Below are 18,071 nucleotides of genomic sequence, written 5' to 3'. Positions count from 1 at the left end.
GGTGATACTTCAGCATGTCTCTCACCCTCTCCACAACGCTCTGGTCGAACAGAGGAGCACCTTCAGCCAGAGACTGATTGCTCCTAAATGCACCACTGAGCGCCACAGGAAGTCATTCTTACCTGTGGCCATCAAACGCTACAACTCCTCCCTCTGATGATCAGACTCACTTGGCTATTTATAAAACAATGCAAACAATATAACTTTTAATTCTCATTTAACATATGTTACAACCACTTCATTGTATATTGTATATATTTCAGTTTGTATACTATAGGCTACTATTTTATTATTTTACTGTATTTTATTGTCTACTTTGATATTTTATTTTATTTAATGTCTACTTCAATATTTTATTTTATTTATATCTTCATCTTATTGCTTGTTTCCATTCATGCTGTATTTCTATTTCTTCTTTACATGGAGCATTGGAACAAAAACAATTTCCTCCCCCCCAGATCAATAAAGTATTCTGAATCTGAATCTGAACATTAACCTCTTTCAAGCAGTGTCCAAAACACATGGAATTTCAGAGGCATGTCAACAGTCAAAGTCTATCAAAAGCCTTATTACAAATTAGTTTAGCTTTAATTCTACTTTAAATGCCAGTTAAAGTGTAAACCGTTGTGTTTTACAACTCCAACTCTTCATATTTAGCTCAGTACCACTTACCAGAGGAAGAAGCAAGTAGTGTTGAAGATATTAAGTAAAATGTTGAGATATAAACACAATTCTTAATTATGAAAAGCAACCCCTGTATCAACAGTATATAGTTTTTTAGGGCATTCTTTAACAGATCAAGCTTTGCCTTTCAAAATCTTTTAAAAACCTTCAACATAAGTTAAATGCTTGTTTTTTTAGCTCAACTTATACCCTCATTTACCATTGTTCACAATGAAATAAATAAATAAATAAATAAATACAAATTACGACTTTGTGCGCTTGGACCGGTTTTCTGTGGCTTCTAGAATTGCAGTGGTGCCGTCAGTGCTTACGATATGGACACCGTGGCCAAAATCCCTAAGTTCTCGACAGCCCACCTTTTTTCCTTTATAAAATGTATGATTCCATCAGTGCTTACACTGGTTTGAAATGTGGGAAAGCCTCAGAGCACAGGCAGAATGTAAGGGCCACTGTGTTTAATGTGAAATTGTATTAGATGGTATACCATCTAATACGGTTTCACATTAAAACACATAATTTCATATTCCACAGAAATATTTCATCTGACAAATGAAATGTTTAAAGATTAAGGATTGCCTGATTTTCCCTGTCTAAAATAAACAAAACAAAAACCATTCTACCTCTGGGAGATTGTGCACCAGGCCTGATAGAACCCCAGTCATGAAAGACGAGCCTAATAATCCATCTGCAAAGACCACTTTGCTTCAGAAACTTTGATTAGATTTAATTAATAAATCTGACATAACTGATGTTAAATTGTACTGTTGCCTGCCCAGGAATTGGAAAGGGAAGAAGTTATTGACAGACAAGTCTGAGTTACAAAACTATTTTCTTTGGAACCAAATCCCAACCAGTAAATCATGTCTTGCCAAGATTAATAAAAGCTGTCACATTTGGTTAGGGGAAAGGAAAGAGTTCTGTGGAAAGAACCAGGGAGACAGAAGATTGCAGAAGATTTTGATTTTGCTACATACAGTATCGATAAACCATTTTAATCCAAGTCGCAGGTAGATCTATCAGTAACTAGGGGTTCAGTGCTGAAGTTAACCTAATGTGGACAAATATTCAGCAGAAATGCTGCAATAGATGTGGTGCCAATCAAAATGAGGCAATATCACTTTTCCTCAGTAGGCTCTCAACAGGCCCCAGACAACAGTGTATCTATAATATTAGGAAAGGAAAGGAATATAAGCATCTGGGAACTCAAGGGAAAGGAATTAGTGAAAATCACACCAAAGCTAAAAGGCCTTTAAACACTGATAATATATCTAAACATAGCCCGGGTAGGTTTTAAGTTGGGTTGAGATGATGTTTGAGCTTCCCAGTCAACGGAACAACCCATGAAGGAATTGTTTTTAAGTAGCGGTAGTGATCAATGGAGGGGAAAAAAAGGTGGAACAAGGGTGCACTCAGACTGACAACAGTACTAAACACGCTGCTGCTAACTCATGGATGCTTTACTTAAATCCAACTGCCTGCAATAAACATCACTGCAAAACACAAGGTGGGGTTTGTTTCTTTGGTTACTGCTGAGAAGATGAAATATAGGAGGAATGCATGGAGTCAACATTCGGGGGGGCTTATCAGACGAGAGCAGAATATGAGGATGTTGATGAAGATTTTATAGACAGTAGAATTTCACCGTTCACCTTGTAAAGTAATCTACCAGGATTACGCGCTTGCACAGAATTGACTGGTCAATAGTGTGTTGACAGGTTTCACAATACACTGAGCAACGCTTAACTTATTTGCCTGAGCCTCTGTGTTGTCACCCACCCCCATTTCCAAACACTGCCTTGAAAAGGAAGCTGCTGTTTTGTTGTTTGTCTTTTTAGTTGCATTGTTGTTGTCGGTCTGAACGCAGTATATGAACAAACACTTGTAGTAGGAAGCAGCTGATACCCTGACTGTCCAAATTTACTATTTAACTACTTCTCTTCTGAAATAAATTCTTATAATGTGACTGAATCACACCTGGCTCTCCAAGGCTGGGTCCTGGTTAGTGTTGCACAATGTAACTCGCATGCAAAAGGTATTTCTTATAATTTCATGTTGCTCCATGTTGTTTGCCTTAACCAGCCCTTTCACTGTCTTAAGGTCTTGACAAAGCTGTAGCAACTTAAAATCGCAGTTCTGCACACCCTCTTCAACAGATGCATCTTCAACCTGCGATGGAATTCCCCAAATATAAATATGAAACCCTTAAGTTGAGAACCACTGGTCTAAAAAGCAGGTTTGGAACTTAAAACACATGCTCAGAATGCATTTACAGCTCCCATTAAAGGCTGTGGTGACGACCTTACTGTTTAGCCTCCTCGCTGCGAGGTAGGACCCCAGTTAATACAAATGCAGCCACCTCTAAAGGGAGACAATGACCCAACTTTAACATCATCGTATCGAATAAATAAAAAAGCTAGACTAGAGGAGTACACTCAGTATAGTGCAGCCCACCACCAGGTGCATCTAACGGGCTGATGATCACTTGCAGCCCCTAGTGGCCGCTAAGAGGTGTGAGGTATAAAACAGAGCAGTCAATAAAAAAAGATATTTCAAAAATATGAATCACCGCAACCAAAAGAGGTCCTTGGGCATACAGTCAGAAACGTGCACAAACATTTTAGGCTGATGGGTCCAGCAATCGGCGAGATTAGCTGCAGGCTGGCAGGCACGATCCCCTTCAGGCTTACCCCTGTCAAATCTTAATCAATGCAGAAGAATACAAGAAAAAAACATTTACAAATAATACCTGCAGCAAAATAAACCTTAAGTGTTGTTTTCCAAATCTGTTTCTGAGCGAAGCTGCTCTTACGAATGGGAAACACATCAATGGTGGGTGAGAATTTAAAATATAGCAACTGTTGTTGAATGCTGGATCTGTTCTCCTGCAATTTGACACAACAGCTCAGTGGTTGGCTGGTTCAGCAGTCAGCTAATCCTATGGTAATTCATCTTGTGTTTCTGTATACATTTTTCTTTTTATAAAATATTTTATTCATACAATCATTTCTTTAACTATAGCAACATTACTATTTCATTTTGAGTGGCAAGATATCAGTCGCACATCACCTCATAGGAACAATAGTATATAAACAAATGTTGAAAAAATTATTCTGTATACATTTGAGTGTCTCTCGTTTTGCTTTTCAGCTCATCCTGTGTCTTTACACCTGTCTGTCTGTCAGTGATGAGCCAATGGGGGTATTGCTGGTCCTGGTGGGGGGGTGTGAAAGTTCGGGCTCCGAGCAGTGGCCTCTCCTGGTTGGCCAGGAGTAGGGCCCTGTATGGCAGAACAGGTTGGCCATTGGCTGGAATAGGAGACCCTCATGCCGGCCCATTGACAGCTGGCTCTGAGGACACGGCACTCTGGTCCAGTCTGGGAGAAAACACAAAGTTAGAGATAAGGGTCAATTCAAAGAAAGAAACAAAACATTTCTATTCCAAAGTAATACCGTAACTAATGTTGAGCTGTAATCTAAAGAAACTTTTATCTGAGTGAATATAACAATCACCTGGTGGAGTGAAAGCTTAGTGAGCAGCAGCAGTACATTATTCTAAACATGGAATTTAAAGAGTTTCTTGGTTTAGTGGTGCAGTGTAGAAACTTCACGATTTAACCTCCCTACATACAGATGTCTCTCCTTTCAGATGAGACTATTACTACAGTGATAAAGGTGGCGCTACATGGCAGAAAATGAGGGGGGACATCTATTTTATGCCGCTGATTTTGCATTAGCTGCATAGTTAGCAGCCCTTGCAGCAGAACCAGTTGAATGGTGGTAATTATGTGATGTGATTTAGAGCAAAAAACTTGACCTCACCATGTCTTTGTCACCTTCCACTTTTGTGTTGTTGTAGTTACCGTCTCCGGCAACTTGTATTGAAAAAAAAAATCACTGCAACAGTGATCGACTGAGACTTCAGTGAACTGTCCCCCAGAAAACAGCCTGCTTGCCTGCGAGTGAAGCCAGTGAGGGTCTGCTGTTTACTGATGGTGATTATATAATCATGTAATTCAGAGCAAAAATCGTAACTTTGAGATCTTGACCAACCATGCATCCTGGAAAGTGACAATCACAGCACATTATAACTGCACCCATATAATTAATAAATGGTCGGCTGATACATGAAAACTGAAAAAAGGAAAACGCACAAGATCTCAATAGGTCCTTTTAGTTAGAAAACGCACCACATTTGCAACAAGCTAAAGGCTGCCATCTGCCGCATTGTCCATCTTAAAAGGGAAGTCTAATATTCCTTCTTATCCAAAAAGTCGCCACTGAGGCAGGCGTAAATATCTGACGTGACGTGAAACACCAAGTTAGGCATGAACAGTTATGTACAACATATGCGTCAGAAGAATATTTAGCCCCGTGATACCACTGTCAGTCATAATTGCTATGCAGCTGCATGATCAAGGCCGGCGGGATGCAGCATAATCATGAATGGCCACTGCCTCGTCATTGGTGCTTCCCCCCTGCCATGTGGTATTAAATGTGTCGACACTTGATAGATTTACTTGATTATAGACCGTGGCCCTTATTCTCGCCTCCTCAGTCAAACACACGCCAATGTTAACCCCCGCTATTAAAGGAAGCGTGTAGCAGAGCACCTTGCCCCCTCCGTTAGCTGCCTAAAGAACCAGACAGCTAACAGGAAGCAGGTCAGATTTATGTTCAAAATAAGAGCTTTACATTGCACCCCATTGGCATTTGGAACTGGGTTCTTAGCAGGAGGCTTTTGAGTTTAAAGTAGTGACTGTTAGTAGCTTCCTGCTATATGAAGCTAGCTTGACAACAGCCTACCCCACTACTAGGCGTACCCTCCTAGGAGTCATATTAGTGGACCAAAACAGACCCCCAATATAATGCCTTCTGTCTCAATTCATGGACCTAGCCGCAAAAAGGACAGCAAAATTGGCGGGTTGCTGCCCAGTATAAAAACTGCTTATGTCTTGACGTGTACCGTCAAGCCTCTTTTGGTTCTGGCCATGCTGTATGAATTGACACACTCTGTACATTTACATGCACAGCTTAGTTGGATTACAGCCATAGCTCGACTATGCTATTCAATCAGACAACTGATATGTCTGAGTATACATGCCGGTGACCAAAATCAGGTTATTGGCCAAAGCATGTCATACCCCGGTACGACAGGTGGCACTGTACCCATTTCAACTAGTGTTAATAGAGCCCCCTTCGGCTGACCCAGAAATAGTTACAGACTACAGCTATAATGTGGTCAAACGGGGTATAAAGTAAAATAATGTCATCAGGAATTGACTGTCATCATCAGGATTTAAGCACCTAGCATCTACAGTTACCATGTGCAGCCCCCCCTTCTACCCCTGTGGCGTCACCGCACTAATGCAGCGGCGAACATGTCATATGAAAGGAGAGACTTGGCAGTCAGACTTACTTGGCCTCCTCTATGGCAGACATTTCCTCTAGAGGACCATTGGGAAGCTCCACAGTGGGCTGACACTTTTCACTGCTTGCAGGACACATAAGAAAGAGAAAGAGTATGAAAGACAACGTTAGTTAGGCAAAGTTAGGTCAATCGATAAACTATTCCTAATTTGACACATGCTTTTGCCTGAATGTTCCCCGTCATGTATCAAATCTGAGTTGTGATACATACATCCACCTTTAGAACATGAAACTTGTATTTGTTTTGTTTTCAAAACCATTACGTAGACCAATTACTGAGCGAGTTTAGTAAACAGTGCAGTTTCGGATACAAAAGTACGTGTCTGGGTTTTATATGTTGTCAAGACATCTCTGCTGTAAGTGTTGCATGTGTTTTTTTTAACAGAGCTAATGTATTTCAGGGTGACTACTGGCATTAGACACTTAAATGTCATGCTTTTAAGACATTTAAAAATATACACTTTCTTGGCTAGTTTATTTGCTTTTAAATTTGGTTGATGACTGGTCAACACTGTGCCCAACAATAAGTTTATCATTGGTTATGTTGATTCCTAAAAGGCTATCAAAAAAGTTAATATGTTGGTACCCTAATTTTCTCATCAGAAAATGTATAACTCTGATTCGCCATTCAGATTGGTCGTACTGCCGGCGGGTCAGAGACAGGTCACAGGAATCACACCTGCAAGCGTCACTCACTGCTGAAAGTGAAACGCAACAAAAACCTTGGCAGATGCATGGCAGAGAGAAAAACGAAATGGCACAAAGTTCAGAGCCCAACTCGGCAGCAGAGAGAGTAGTTAGGACTCCAAGCAACCAAAAAAGCCCCGTTTGGAAATACTTAACGGCAAAAACGCGGGGCATGGAGATAAAGTTGTATGCAAGCTGTGTAAGCTACAGATAGCTTACCATTCCACCACTATCAACATGAGGAAACATCTCGAAAATGTGCACCCTAATGAGCATGCCATGATATCTGGAACTCCAACTAAACAGCCACGTCTCAACTCTATTTTTCACCGCCCACCACAAGCTCTTTGTCTGCAGCACGACAAGAGGCATGCATGAAGAAACTTGCTTTGTTCATATGCAAGGACATGTGGCTGATCAATATCGTTGATGGCACGGGCTTCAGAGTTTTGTCAAGAATTGGAACAGAGGTACCATATCCTGAAAAAATACCTATACAAGTAGTTATGTCTCGTATTAGTTTGTCCTCCTGTTATTGACATAGCCCTACAGTGACAGTGTCATGGTGTTCAAAATCCTCTTCTTTCAACGTTGAAACGAGTTGAAACGAAGATGGTTTAAATGTCGCTTGACTGCGGGACGGCAGAGGCATTGCAGAGTTCGGGTTGAGCAGAACTGGATGAACTTGGACCAGGAACTCGTGACAAAGGTGTACAAAAGTGTCTGATGGCGTGGCTTCACTGGTTTTTCTGAATTTGTGTGTGACAAAAGCGCTTTCACAGCAAGTGTGCCCAGTTTGAGGGTCCTCTTGCAGAGCATGCACTGGGCTTCAGATTCAATAAGAGGTTTGGATTTTAACCAACTGAATTCTGGTTGTTCAAGTTCAAACACTTGTTAAATTTACACTTTCTCATAATTTGTAGCAGATTCCACAGTCAAAATCTTTGTGTACTTCTTTATCAAATTCTGTCTGTGATGATGTTGATTTCCTATCTCTCAGGGAACTAAGCTTGATGTTTTGATCTTCTGATGGTGAGTAACACTTTGGACAAAACTAATTAATTTCTGTTATGAGGGTTCCATGCATTTCTCCTTTAGAAAACTTAAGTCTAACCACGATTTTAAACCAAGAAAGACCCTCTTTTCTTATACACTTTCTTACTGTGTATGGTATATGCAGTATCATTTCTTGCAAACATTTGTTCACAGCCCATCAATGGACATCCAGGGGTTGTGGGGTGTGTGTGTGTGTGTGTGTGTGTGTGTGTGTGTGTGTGTGTGTGTGTGTGTCTGACCCCGTTTTGGGACAGCAGGCTGCCGCTGAGCTGTTGAAGCCTGTTCTCTCCGAATCCACACAGTCCCCTACTGAGTATTTCTCTGAAGTAGCACTCTTGTCTTCATCACTGGAACACACAGAGACACCACAGGCACACAAATATACATTAATACCATATGAGGTGTATTATACCAACCGCTTTCCCGACAGAAACACACAAAACACAGTGAGATGTGAACAGTAATGCATGCTGAACTGACAAGAGCACACAGTAAAACAAAGGGATGATGGTGTTGAAATGGGTTTACGGTGGATAGTATGTAGGAAAAGCATCAAAATGTACAGCAAATGGAGAAAGTCAACTGTTTTGGTTGTTTAGCTACGATATTGTTTACTTCGTAGCTACAGAGCCAGCAAACGGTAGGCAGGCCTACAAACTGATTTAAACACTGATAAGACCAAAATTGATGTGTCAGCCGTCAGTCTTGCTTTGTCTCAGAGAACCACCAATAATCTTGATGAGGCCTCAATCAAAGCAAAGAACCCACAAACATCCAAATATGATCCAACATTTGAGGTGCTATGCAACAATTAGTTGTCCTTCTTTTCAAAGCATGGCTACTGGTTTTGTGGAAAAAGTACCCAATTCAATGTCTCTAGGTATCGTTGCATTTGTGGATCATTTTCTTTTTCCACAAAAAGAGCATTCATACCATATCTTCATGCTCGGCTTAAGAGAATGTCTTATTTCATTTAACAAAAATCACATACATCCTTATTGATAATCAATCCCCATAAAGCAGATACAGCAACTCCTAATGAAACTTCATGATTCTAGATGGATAAAGATATTCTGCAAAGTGTTAATATTGAAAATAAAAGGCTAGTTTTTCCTGCATAATTGCTGCTATGGCTGCTACTCCTTTGATCATAACACTTGGGATGCTTTATGCTTTGTCACAAAGCTTTTGTCTTTTCTCTTCAAGCCCAACTGATGAATCAGAAGACTTAACTTTGCTGGTTGATTTTAGCTTTTCACAGTATCAACCCAAATGTTGCTATGCTATTAACAAGAAATTACATTACAAATTGAAAATATGGTAAGAAAAAGGACATCCAGATAAAGTGTCTCCGTCACAGTTTGAGCATCAGAGAGAAGTTACAAGTTTGTTATTAATAAAAACCTAATTTTGCGACCCAAATCAAATCTTTAATATTGATATGATACATTTTCGATTTAAAAAAGGATATGTTTTTCTACACGTCTCTTATGAGAAACTCATGTCTCATTGCAATACAAAAGTTTAAATGACATACCATTTTCCTGTGTTCTTCCTGTGATGATTTAATTTTTAGTACACAAGAGTGAGTCATCATCATAAGTGACAGAGAAAAAAAATAAATGTTTTGTCATTATTTATAATGAACTATGACTACAACACCTATTGTACCATTATGGTTTAAATGTTGTGTTAAGTCTGAATCAGATGACACAACTGTCAGACTGGGTTATCTAATGTGTAAACCCAAGATTTAAACCAACTTTGCTTCTACTATCCACGCACATATCATGTCAAGTACTGTGACCATTTATATGAAAACACATTAATGAAAATACTTAAAAAGCCTGTCAAAAGAGTTGAGGATCTCCACACACTGGCCGTATGCCATCAGCAAGTAAAAGGACATTATACTTAGTAAACCTTGAGTAAATAAAAAAAATCTGATTAGGGAGAGGTCGAGGCCACTTTAGAAAACTGGCCCCCATTTTGTAGCAATTTCACTTGTGTTTTCAAATAATAATTTGGTCTAAAATCGGTTTGGTCTTAATATAAAAGCCAGTTGAAATTTGAATAAACTAAAAAAAACTGCATTTAGACAACACCTTTGGTAGAAACACATGCAGAATGGAGATAATGAAATAAACAAACAAGGAGCTGAAACCAAAGAAGATCAAAATTGGGAAAGAAAAGTTGGTGGTTGACGTGACAACAAGACTACATCGCGGCTGCAGGCTGATCTCTGATTGGCTGTACATACCGATAAGATTTCAACACTCTGAAGAAGACCACACCCACAACGCACAGCAAGAGAGAGAGGAGGGGAAGCTTTGGTTGTAAGTGTTGCTCAGTTCATCAGACAGTTGTTATTTACTCAGACAGACGGACAATATAATGCAGCATCAACAAGGGAACAGAGGGACAGGACAACCAACTTTAAGCCTGCAGATTTAGGATAGGCACCTATGAAACTACTCTTTATAGAGCTGAGAAGTGGCTGTGAAAGTTTGTAGATCGGATTGGGTAGAATGGGAGCTACAGTCAGCTTTAATTCAAGTCAGCTAATAAGGATTTCAATTGTAACAAGTTTTTGTGGTGGAAAAAGCAATGCTCACAGAAACTTTTCCAATCACACCTGCAACATAACCTTGATAATCAACCTTTCCTACTGTCCAGCATACTCAGGTGTGAGCACTGGTTTGTGACAGGTCTGTGGGTGCAAATTGAAACTGAAGAAGTATATAGAAGGTCTTTGTAACAATGGATTTCCTTTATAACCTGTATCAATAATGACACATCATAACAACAATAGAAAAATAGCTGGCAGTGAACACAGCAGCACAAGTTACACACAGAGCAGCCATCAGGTCTATCGGACTGGTTATCGGTGCTCCCAACGGCTAGTTATGGCTATGTTGGGGTGTGTGTATCCTTGGCCTTCTTTTAGACACTGACATGAAGAGCAGGCAGGTGAGAACAGAAATGTTGGCTTCACGCAGTGTTTCCTCTTCATGCAGCCTTTAATGGCCATTATTAATTTCCCACAGACGCTGATATGGAGAGGACAGAAAGGAGTACCGGCAGCTTGTGAGAAGTGTGAAAAGGTCATAGTACACCCAAGAGGTAAATGGAGAAGTGCTGGGACTGCAATCCCTGTGACTACAGGATCACTTAAAGTATGGCTGTGTGTTCAGAAGTAACCCAGAGCTGTTTATTTGGCATCCATGGTAAAACCGGAAGTGGAATCTTTATTGGCGCTTTCTTTTTGTGATTGAGAACTGGATTGAAACTAACTGTTTTGGGGTTGTAGGTACAAAAAAAAAACATGCACACTTTTTATAAGGTAATTGCTAACTGCTGCTGAATGTAACTGCGGTTGCTGTTCCAGCCCCAGAGTGTCAGGAGCCAAACCTGGCAAGAAAACCACAACTTCAGCACTGAAACTGCTACCTATGAAATTCAGTCATTTAGAGCTTGCTTTTCGTGTGGATGTGGCGAACCTCTTGAAAACGGCGGTCTCAGTCTTGGCGTCGACAGTGAGGCTGACAGTTTCTTTCATGGAGCCATTGATGACTGTCTCTGTGATGCTTCTCTGCTCACAACAGGCTGATTCCTCCTCCAATTTAGATCTTCCACAATCCTTAGTCGAGGTGGACGAGGGAGAAGCCACAGTGGTGCCCAACCAACCATCGCAGTCTGGGGGGGGGGGTTAAGAAAGTAGTGTCAGATCTGACCAAATTCAAGATCCTTAACACTGTCTCAACACTTAAAAGGCTATAAATGTGGCTTAAAAAACTCAAAATGACGAGGCTGGAATGTTTCACTGTTGCCATTCTGCATAAGAGGTAAGAAGATTGAGGTGGAAGGGGGTAATTGTTGCTTCCCCTCCTGCAGTGGAGGTACTAATAGGGCCAAATCACTGTGTAAAATGGAAAAATCTGGCGAGCACGCAGGATGGGTCAGAGAAGTGATGTGTTAATAAAGTGTTGTGTGTGCAATCCACCATCAGGGAATTTACAATTACAAATGTAGCAGATAGCTGCTTATTAAAATAACAACCAAAAATGTCTGCAAACTGAGGAGACAAGAAGGTTGTCTTACAGTTGAAGGAAGCTAATAATCAACACTTTATAGGAACAGTAAATGATACTGTTACTGCCATCAAATGCCATTGTTTAGAAAGCACTGTTTGACTGATACAGATCTAAAACAATACAAAAGATGGGAACAGGACATATGCATACACAACACTGGCATGATATCCATGACTCACACTTGGGTGGCATTATCCTGCGGTTTTCTTCAGTATAAAAAAAAACCAAAAAAGCTGGCGAAATAAAAAGCCTCTGTTAGGTGGTATTGAGCAATCTGTGTACAAAGGGCCTTTAGATGCTGCTACTGTTAAACAATCAAAGTGAAATCATACACAATAGCAAGTGTTGAATTTCATATCAAAGTGTGTCCTCAGCTCAGGATCCATGCATGTTTCACTCTTATCAATACTGTCTCTCCTGAACGTTACCATTGTGCTACAGGTTTACTTGATCACTGTTCTACAGGTATTAACAACCAGATTCTTGTCTAGTTTACCCAATTTCTTTATAATCCAAATGTCTTCAAAACTTGAGTCTTAGTTGTGTATTGTATCAGTGTTGTTGGATGTGTTTCTTTTTTTCCCCCTCATAAGCGTGGATCCAGAAGCAACAGAAGCAGAACGCTAAGCGTAAATCATGAAATTAACGCACGAGTCTGTTCTGATCTTTAACCTTAAACGAAATTATAAAACACTATGCAGAATTAGCCTTAAAGCTAAGCTTAAGTCTATTAACTTTGAAATTGGGCCATCGATCGATACATAGTACATTTATATCAATTAAAAAAAAATTCGATTCATATCAGTATATTTATACACCCTTACTATGTACACATCTCACCTTCAGGCTGCATGGGTGCATTGACCCCAAGAGGGTCCATTGTCTCTATGCTGGTTTCCATAGCAACAGGAGAATTGCACCTCAGAGGGTCTTTGGGGCTGAAAGAGAGCAATTATTTGTTAAGCAATCTGTCAGATGCAAAGACAATGACATTAGTTAAATGCAAGCAATGGTCTTCTGTAAGTGCAGCACTGCAGGCACACCACAGAAATGGTACCAGAGTTTGTCAGGATGTCTTACCTAACAGGGGTGAAATTGGAAAAATCAGCCCAGCCGGTTTCAGAGTTGGAGTTGGCAGCTGGAGATGAGCTCCATCCTGCCTCAGGGAGGACTTCTGTGGAAGAGGAGGGGGAGGACAAGGGAGATGAGGCAGCAGGGTTGGCGCTGGAGGCTGGAGCTGTGGATGTACCTGTGTCCATGGGAATGTCATCAAAGTTGGCTGTCCACACTGGCCCTTTAATTAGTCAGAAAAAATAAGGTATTGAAACATTTTAAATTTGTCTAAAAAAAAAGTTTGAAAAAAGTTACAAAAAACAAACAAACAAAAAAACCAACACATTCTAAAGCTGCTGATACACTGTATGGAAATAAAATACATAGTAATTCCATAAACATCACTATCAGCACTGCATTAAGGAACATATACTAAAAAGAAATCTTATGATATGGATAAAGGATGTCAGTCCTCCACCATATCACAGTTCTTACGACTATACCCACATTTCTAATTAACTCAACTGTGAATAATCATTACTCTGCTAAATGTTATTCTTATCTGAATCTCAAACCAAGTTCAGACAACAATTCAAACTGTTCAAAATGTTCCTACTTGGATCGATAGCGTCATCGTTTTGGAAAGTATGCGGATTCGCTGTCCACACGAAAACGGGAGGGCTGCGTTTTTGGATTTTTGCACCCTGAGACCCATTTTTTAAAAAGTGCATTTTTAGGCGATGCGTTTTCAGGATCTGTGTGTATGTATTGTTTATCATTATTGCTATTATTATTATTATTATTATTGTTATTTATGCGATTAATGTCAATATTCTTGTTCTGTAATTCTGTACGCTTTGGCAATATTGTGAATCACAGTCATGCCAATAAAGCTTGTTGAAATTGAAAAAAAAATAAATAAATTTGAGAGAGAGCCTTTGAGTTAGGCAGTTAGGCATAATCTCTTTAAAAGTTTTATTTACTCACGGTGCTGGTAGGCCTACCTCTGGCAGTGGCTTGCAGGAGAGCGGTGGAGGTTTGCGTTGACACATCGAAACTGGTAGTTGCTCACTACATCCGCGCATTCTTGTTAGGTGGCTATTAGACTCCATGTGTGACCTGAGTTAACTCCCATTCAGGTGATATTCATTGTCTTTGTACAGACGTGGCATTTAGTCTTTGAATCTCGAGTCCTCTAACCAGCATTCCAAAAAATTACATTTCCCTATGACTTCTTCAATAATAGCGAACTTTAGGAAACTTTTGGCAGCAAGCCAGCCGTGTGCTATCCAGTTGGAGCATAGTCCTGCTCTTACCACGAATAAAAAAAACTCATAGTTGGATAGTGGTTTGAAAATGTAATACCTCTTCAGATGAGGTTATTACTTTTTAATGGCCTTAACCTTTGCTAATTTTATTTACTACCTTTTACAACCCCGCAGACACCCTGGATTCTATCCTTAGGTTGATATGTAGTATTCTAGAGGGACACCAACCTGTGTCGACTTCCATCCTGTCATCTGTGCTGGGGTTTGAAGCCTCAAATGGATCTCTCTTAACATCCTCCTCTTCTGAGTCTGTGCTTTCTTCACTGTCTGTGCTGCCTGAGCTCCTGAAAAAAGCGCAAAGATTGAATACAATAAATATGGGGCTATAGAGAGACAGTGCAGACAGTACAGTATCTTTCAGGGCCTGCTTGTGCCCATTGATTATCAAGCGGAAATGTTTTTGTTCAAGAATGAACAAAGAGGAAATGTTCAGGTTATGAATTCAGTTTCACAAAAATGTTGATGAGAAGCAGTGTTTTGCGCACATACACTTTTCTTTGAGTAGGCTGCCCAGGTATATTAATGGCCATACCATTAATATGGCTACCAGCTACAATAGTCACATGGTCATTGTATGGGAAACATTGACTTTAGGGGTGGTGAAAAAAATAGATAATCAATTAATCAAGATTATAATATTGACGATTTTGAATCGATTATTACATTTCCAAAGATCGATATCCAATTTATTTTTTATTCTTTCTATTATTTATTTATTTATTTTTTTAAAATTGTAATATAAACTGGAGTCCTCCTCTTACTGGCTTCCGCTACATGGTCAACAGTCTGGAGCAAAGATGTGTTATTCCATCCCGGAGCTTTTTCACACTTAAATTGATTCCAAAGCTAATGTCCTGCGTACTTCAGACGAGAGCTATGGATGATAGCCACACAAGCGCAAATATCTGAGTTTCTCAAAGCAATGGAAGACGAGTGGGGAACAGAGAAACACGCCCTGGTTCTCGTCACCAACAATGCTTCTAATATGAGTCCAGCTGCTGAGCTTGGCAACTTTCTTTTAACAGTGAAACACTACATTTAAAACAAAGTAAAAAATAATCATTTGGATATTACAGTTACACTATACAATATTGAAGGTGCTGTGAAGTGTTACTCAAAAGATAAGTAAAATAATTCAGCAGCTGACTGATGTTAAATGGAAGATCAATAATCGTTAATAATTGAAAAATCGAATCGATAAACGTTAATAATTGAAAAACGATTTTTCAATTTGTAATCGAATCGAGACTTCAATAATCAAAATCGAATCGGGAAATTGGGATGATTAACCACCCCTAATTGACATGCATTCACACTCAACTAAAAGACAAAATCAGTAACTGAATAATCAAAACAATTCTCTCTTTCAAATAATGAATCTCTCTCCATTTCATCCGTCGTGAAAATATATCTTATCCACCTTATTCCTGACTTCGTGAGTTTACCCATGGTTCATAGCGGTATTCGGTTATGCTCTTCCGGTAAAACTGGCTGACCTCGGTGTTTACGCTAACGTAGCTGCCATGCTCGCTCTAAAAACCAGCTTTTAACACAAAGAAAGCGACAGAATGGATAAAAATTGGCGGTGGATACACAGTACAGATGTTTTAATAAGTCGTGAGGACAGTTCTCACAGTGCCTCACCCGTCAGTTCTCACGGAGTGGGCAGATGACAAAGCATTAGCACGGCATTAGCCCGACGTTAGCGATGTAGCTAACGTCGGGCTAATGCTTATCTTATTTTTTTCTGAAGATGTTGACGGCGGAGAATTACGCAGTTACAAAAGCACAGAAGCATACAACTACCTGCACAGTAACAACATAGGGAAAGTACTGTTGAAGAAACACAGCGAGTTTATATTTCTGAAGGCAGCAGTAGCGCCCAGCCAGAGTGTCAATCAAGCTAAACATACAGCGTGGATAATGCTGAAGGAAAGTTAAGTTGTGGAGACAGGCGGCTGCTCGGACGTTGCCGGGTTAGGAAAGTCATGCAGCAGCTATACTGTGGAAGATATTCATAAACCCAAATATTTATTTTAGTGTCAAAGCCGCGAGCCGCGCTAGTCTCCGTTCCTCCTTCCTCGGCATGGCGTGTAGGGCGCAGGGCAGGACAAGTTTGTCTAAGTGGTTGATGAACTACACGAGACGTTTCTGAAAAAAACTTCAATTTTCATGAATTGTTGTGGCAACCAACAACGGCACATGTTGTACCTGAGCTCATTTTAAAAACAATTTAGCACTTATGACCTAACGCTAGTTGTTTAGGGCTAGCTTAGCGGCAGCGGCCATCATGCAGTTGCAAGGCAACCGGAAAGAGAAAACCGCTGGCGGAAGTAGTTATCGGTCATGGCAGCCCCCATAGGCTCCCGAGGAAACAGGTGGATATGAAACAAAAATTCAGCACATAAAAGCCTAAACTTCAAACCCAGATGTTAAGAGATAAAAAAACTGCATAAAATGTGCTCATGTATATTTTTTAATGAACCTTGTGGTTTGGTTGCGCAGGCAATTTCTATATACACTTTTGAAGTAAAAGGACCATAGAGCTGTCCCAAACGATTAATTTTTCAAAAGATTAATCTAGCGATTATTTTTTCGATTAGTCGACTAATCTTACGATTAATTCGTTACATGACCAAACAAAAGTAACATGATAACTGTAACTGTCGTTGGTAACTTATATGAGGAAAAAAATACCGCAGGGTAGGCGGAGCAGCGTCTGTCCTCCCGCCTGTCCTACCAACTCTTCATACATTTCTGCCTGAAAAACAGCGTCTGTCACCGGCGAAAACCTTTAACTCACTCATGTGGTTTTGTTGATAGAAATCATCGTGATGGTCAGCCCTCCCGACCCTTCAGTGAACTTTCCCCCAGAAAACAGCCTCCATCCCCGCAAGTGACAGAGTCAGGCAGCGACCTGTTTACTGATGGCGATTATGTAATAATGGAATTAAGCACAAAAACGGTAATTCTTTCACCTTCCAGGATGTTTAGGGGGCCGGGTTCTCAATCACTACGATTCGCGGGTTTACATCGACAGGGGAAACACCTGGGAAACACCCCGACGTCATCATCATGACGTGTACCGTCACGTCTCTCTAGGAGCGGCAGCGCAGCTTTCTGTGTGAATTACATGGCGGTTCGTCTATATTCCAGCAGTGCTTCGCTCTGTGTGAATGACCAATGGCGGAGAATTGACGAATGGCCGCTGCGGCATTAATGCAGAGGGGCTATGAGAGGGGCTATTCTCAGCCTCGATAGGTACTAACACTTCCTGTTTGGGATGATGCGTCGACGCAAATTATTCATGTCGACGAATTTATGTCGACGAATTTATGTCGTCGATTACGTCGACGTGTCGTCCCAGCCCTAAAGGACATAAATAAATAAATGAATAAGCGTGTCTGTGCGTGCGTGCGTGCGTGCATGGGTGTGTGTGCGTGCATCTGACCTGGGGCGTCTCTGTGCCTCCGGTGCGAAGGTAACATCTTTTTCATCCCAGATATCCTCCTCATCTGATCCAGCATCTTCAAACTGCTGGATTTTCTCCTTACAACGTGCCTCAAACAACGCTATATTCGCCTGGGGAAAACGCACACACGGGCCACATACTTAAAAGTTTATTCTATCTTTATTAAATATTTATAGAATATTTATATGTACAGTACATACACATACAAGTGTACTAAGGTTAGATACTGCAGAAGAAATGCCACTCAGCAGTGAATATGTATTTATGTCTG

General features: G+C 40.4%; 1 protein-coding gene across 8 annotated transcripts in view; it reads right to left on the bottom strand.

Annotated features, from left to right (window-relative positions):
* Positions 1 to 1,496: 1,496 nt before the first annotated feature.
* ppp6r3 (protein phosphatase 6, regulatory subunit 3) overlaps positions 1,497 to 18,071 on the bottom strand; it is a 30,894-nt gene continuing 14,319 nt past the window's right edge. For 3 of the 8 annotated variants that reach the window (XM_030426299.1, XM_030426302.1, XM_030426304.1), the window contains exons 13-21: positions 17,780 to 17,910; positions 14,497 to 14,612; positions 13,028 to 13,241; positions 12,788 to 12,885; positions 11,354 to 11,549; positions 10,114 to 10,131; positions 8,093 to 8,200; positions 6,100 to 6,174; positions 1,497 to 4,057 (exon numbers count right to left, since the gene is read on the bottom strand). In XM_030426299.1, coding sequence (XP_030282159.1) covers positions 4,006 to 4,057; positions 6,100 to 6,174; positions 8,093 to 8,200; positions 10,114 to 10,131; positions 11,354 to 11,549; positions 12,788 to 12,885; positions 13,028 to 13,241; positions 14,497 to 14,612; positions 17,780 to 17,910 — 1,008 coding nt within the window. In that variant the 3' untranslated portion in view covers positions 1,497 to 4,005. The remainder of the gene's footprint in view (positions 4,058 to 6,099; positions 6,175 to 8,092; positions 8,201 to 10,113; positions 10,132 to 11,353; positions 11,550 to 12,787; positions 12,886 to 13,027; positions 13,242 to 14,496; positions 14,613 to 17,779; positions 17,911 to 18,071) is intronic. The other 5 variants (XM_030426301.1, XM_030426306.1, XM_030426305.1 and 2 more) reach the window with 4 other exon arrangements.

Source organism: Sparus aurata, chromosome 8, assembly GCF_900880675.1.
Source record: "Sparus aurata chromosome 8, fSpaAur1.1, whole genome shotgun sequence".
In the NCBI taxonomy this organism is placed as follows: domain Eukaryota; kingdom Metazoa; phylum Chordata; class Actinopteri; order Spariformes; family Sparidae; genus Sparus; species Sparus aurata.
Note: the sequence above shows the minus strand (reverse complement) of the source record. Positions and strands in the feature narration are given on the sequence as shown.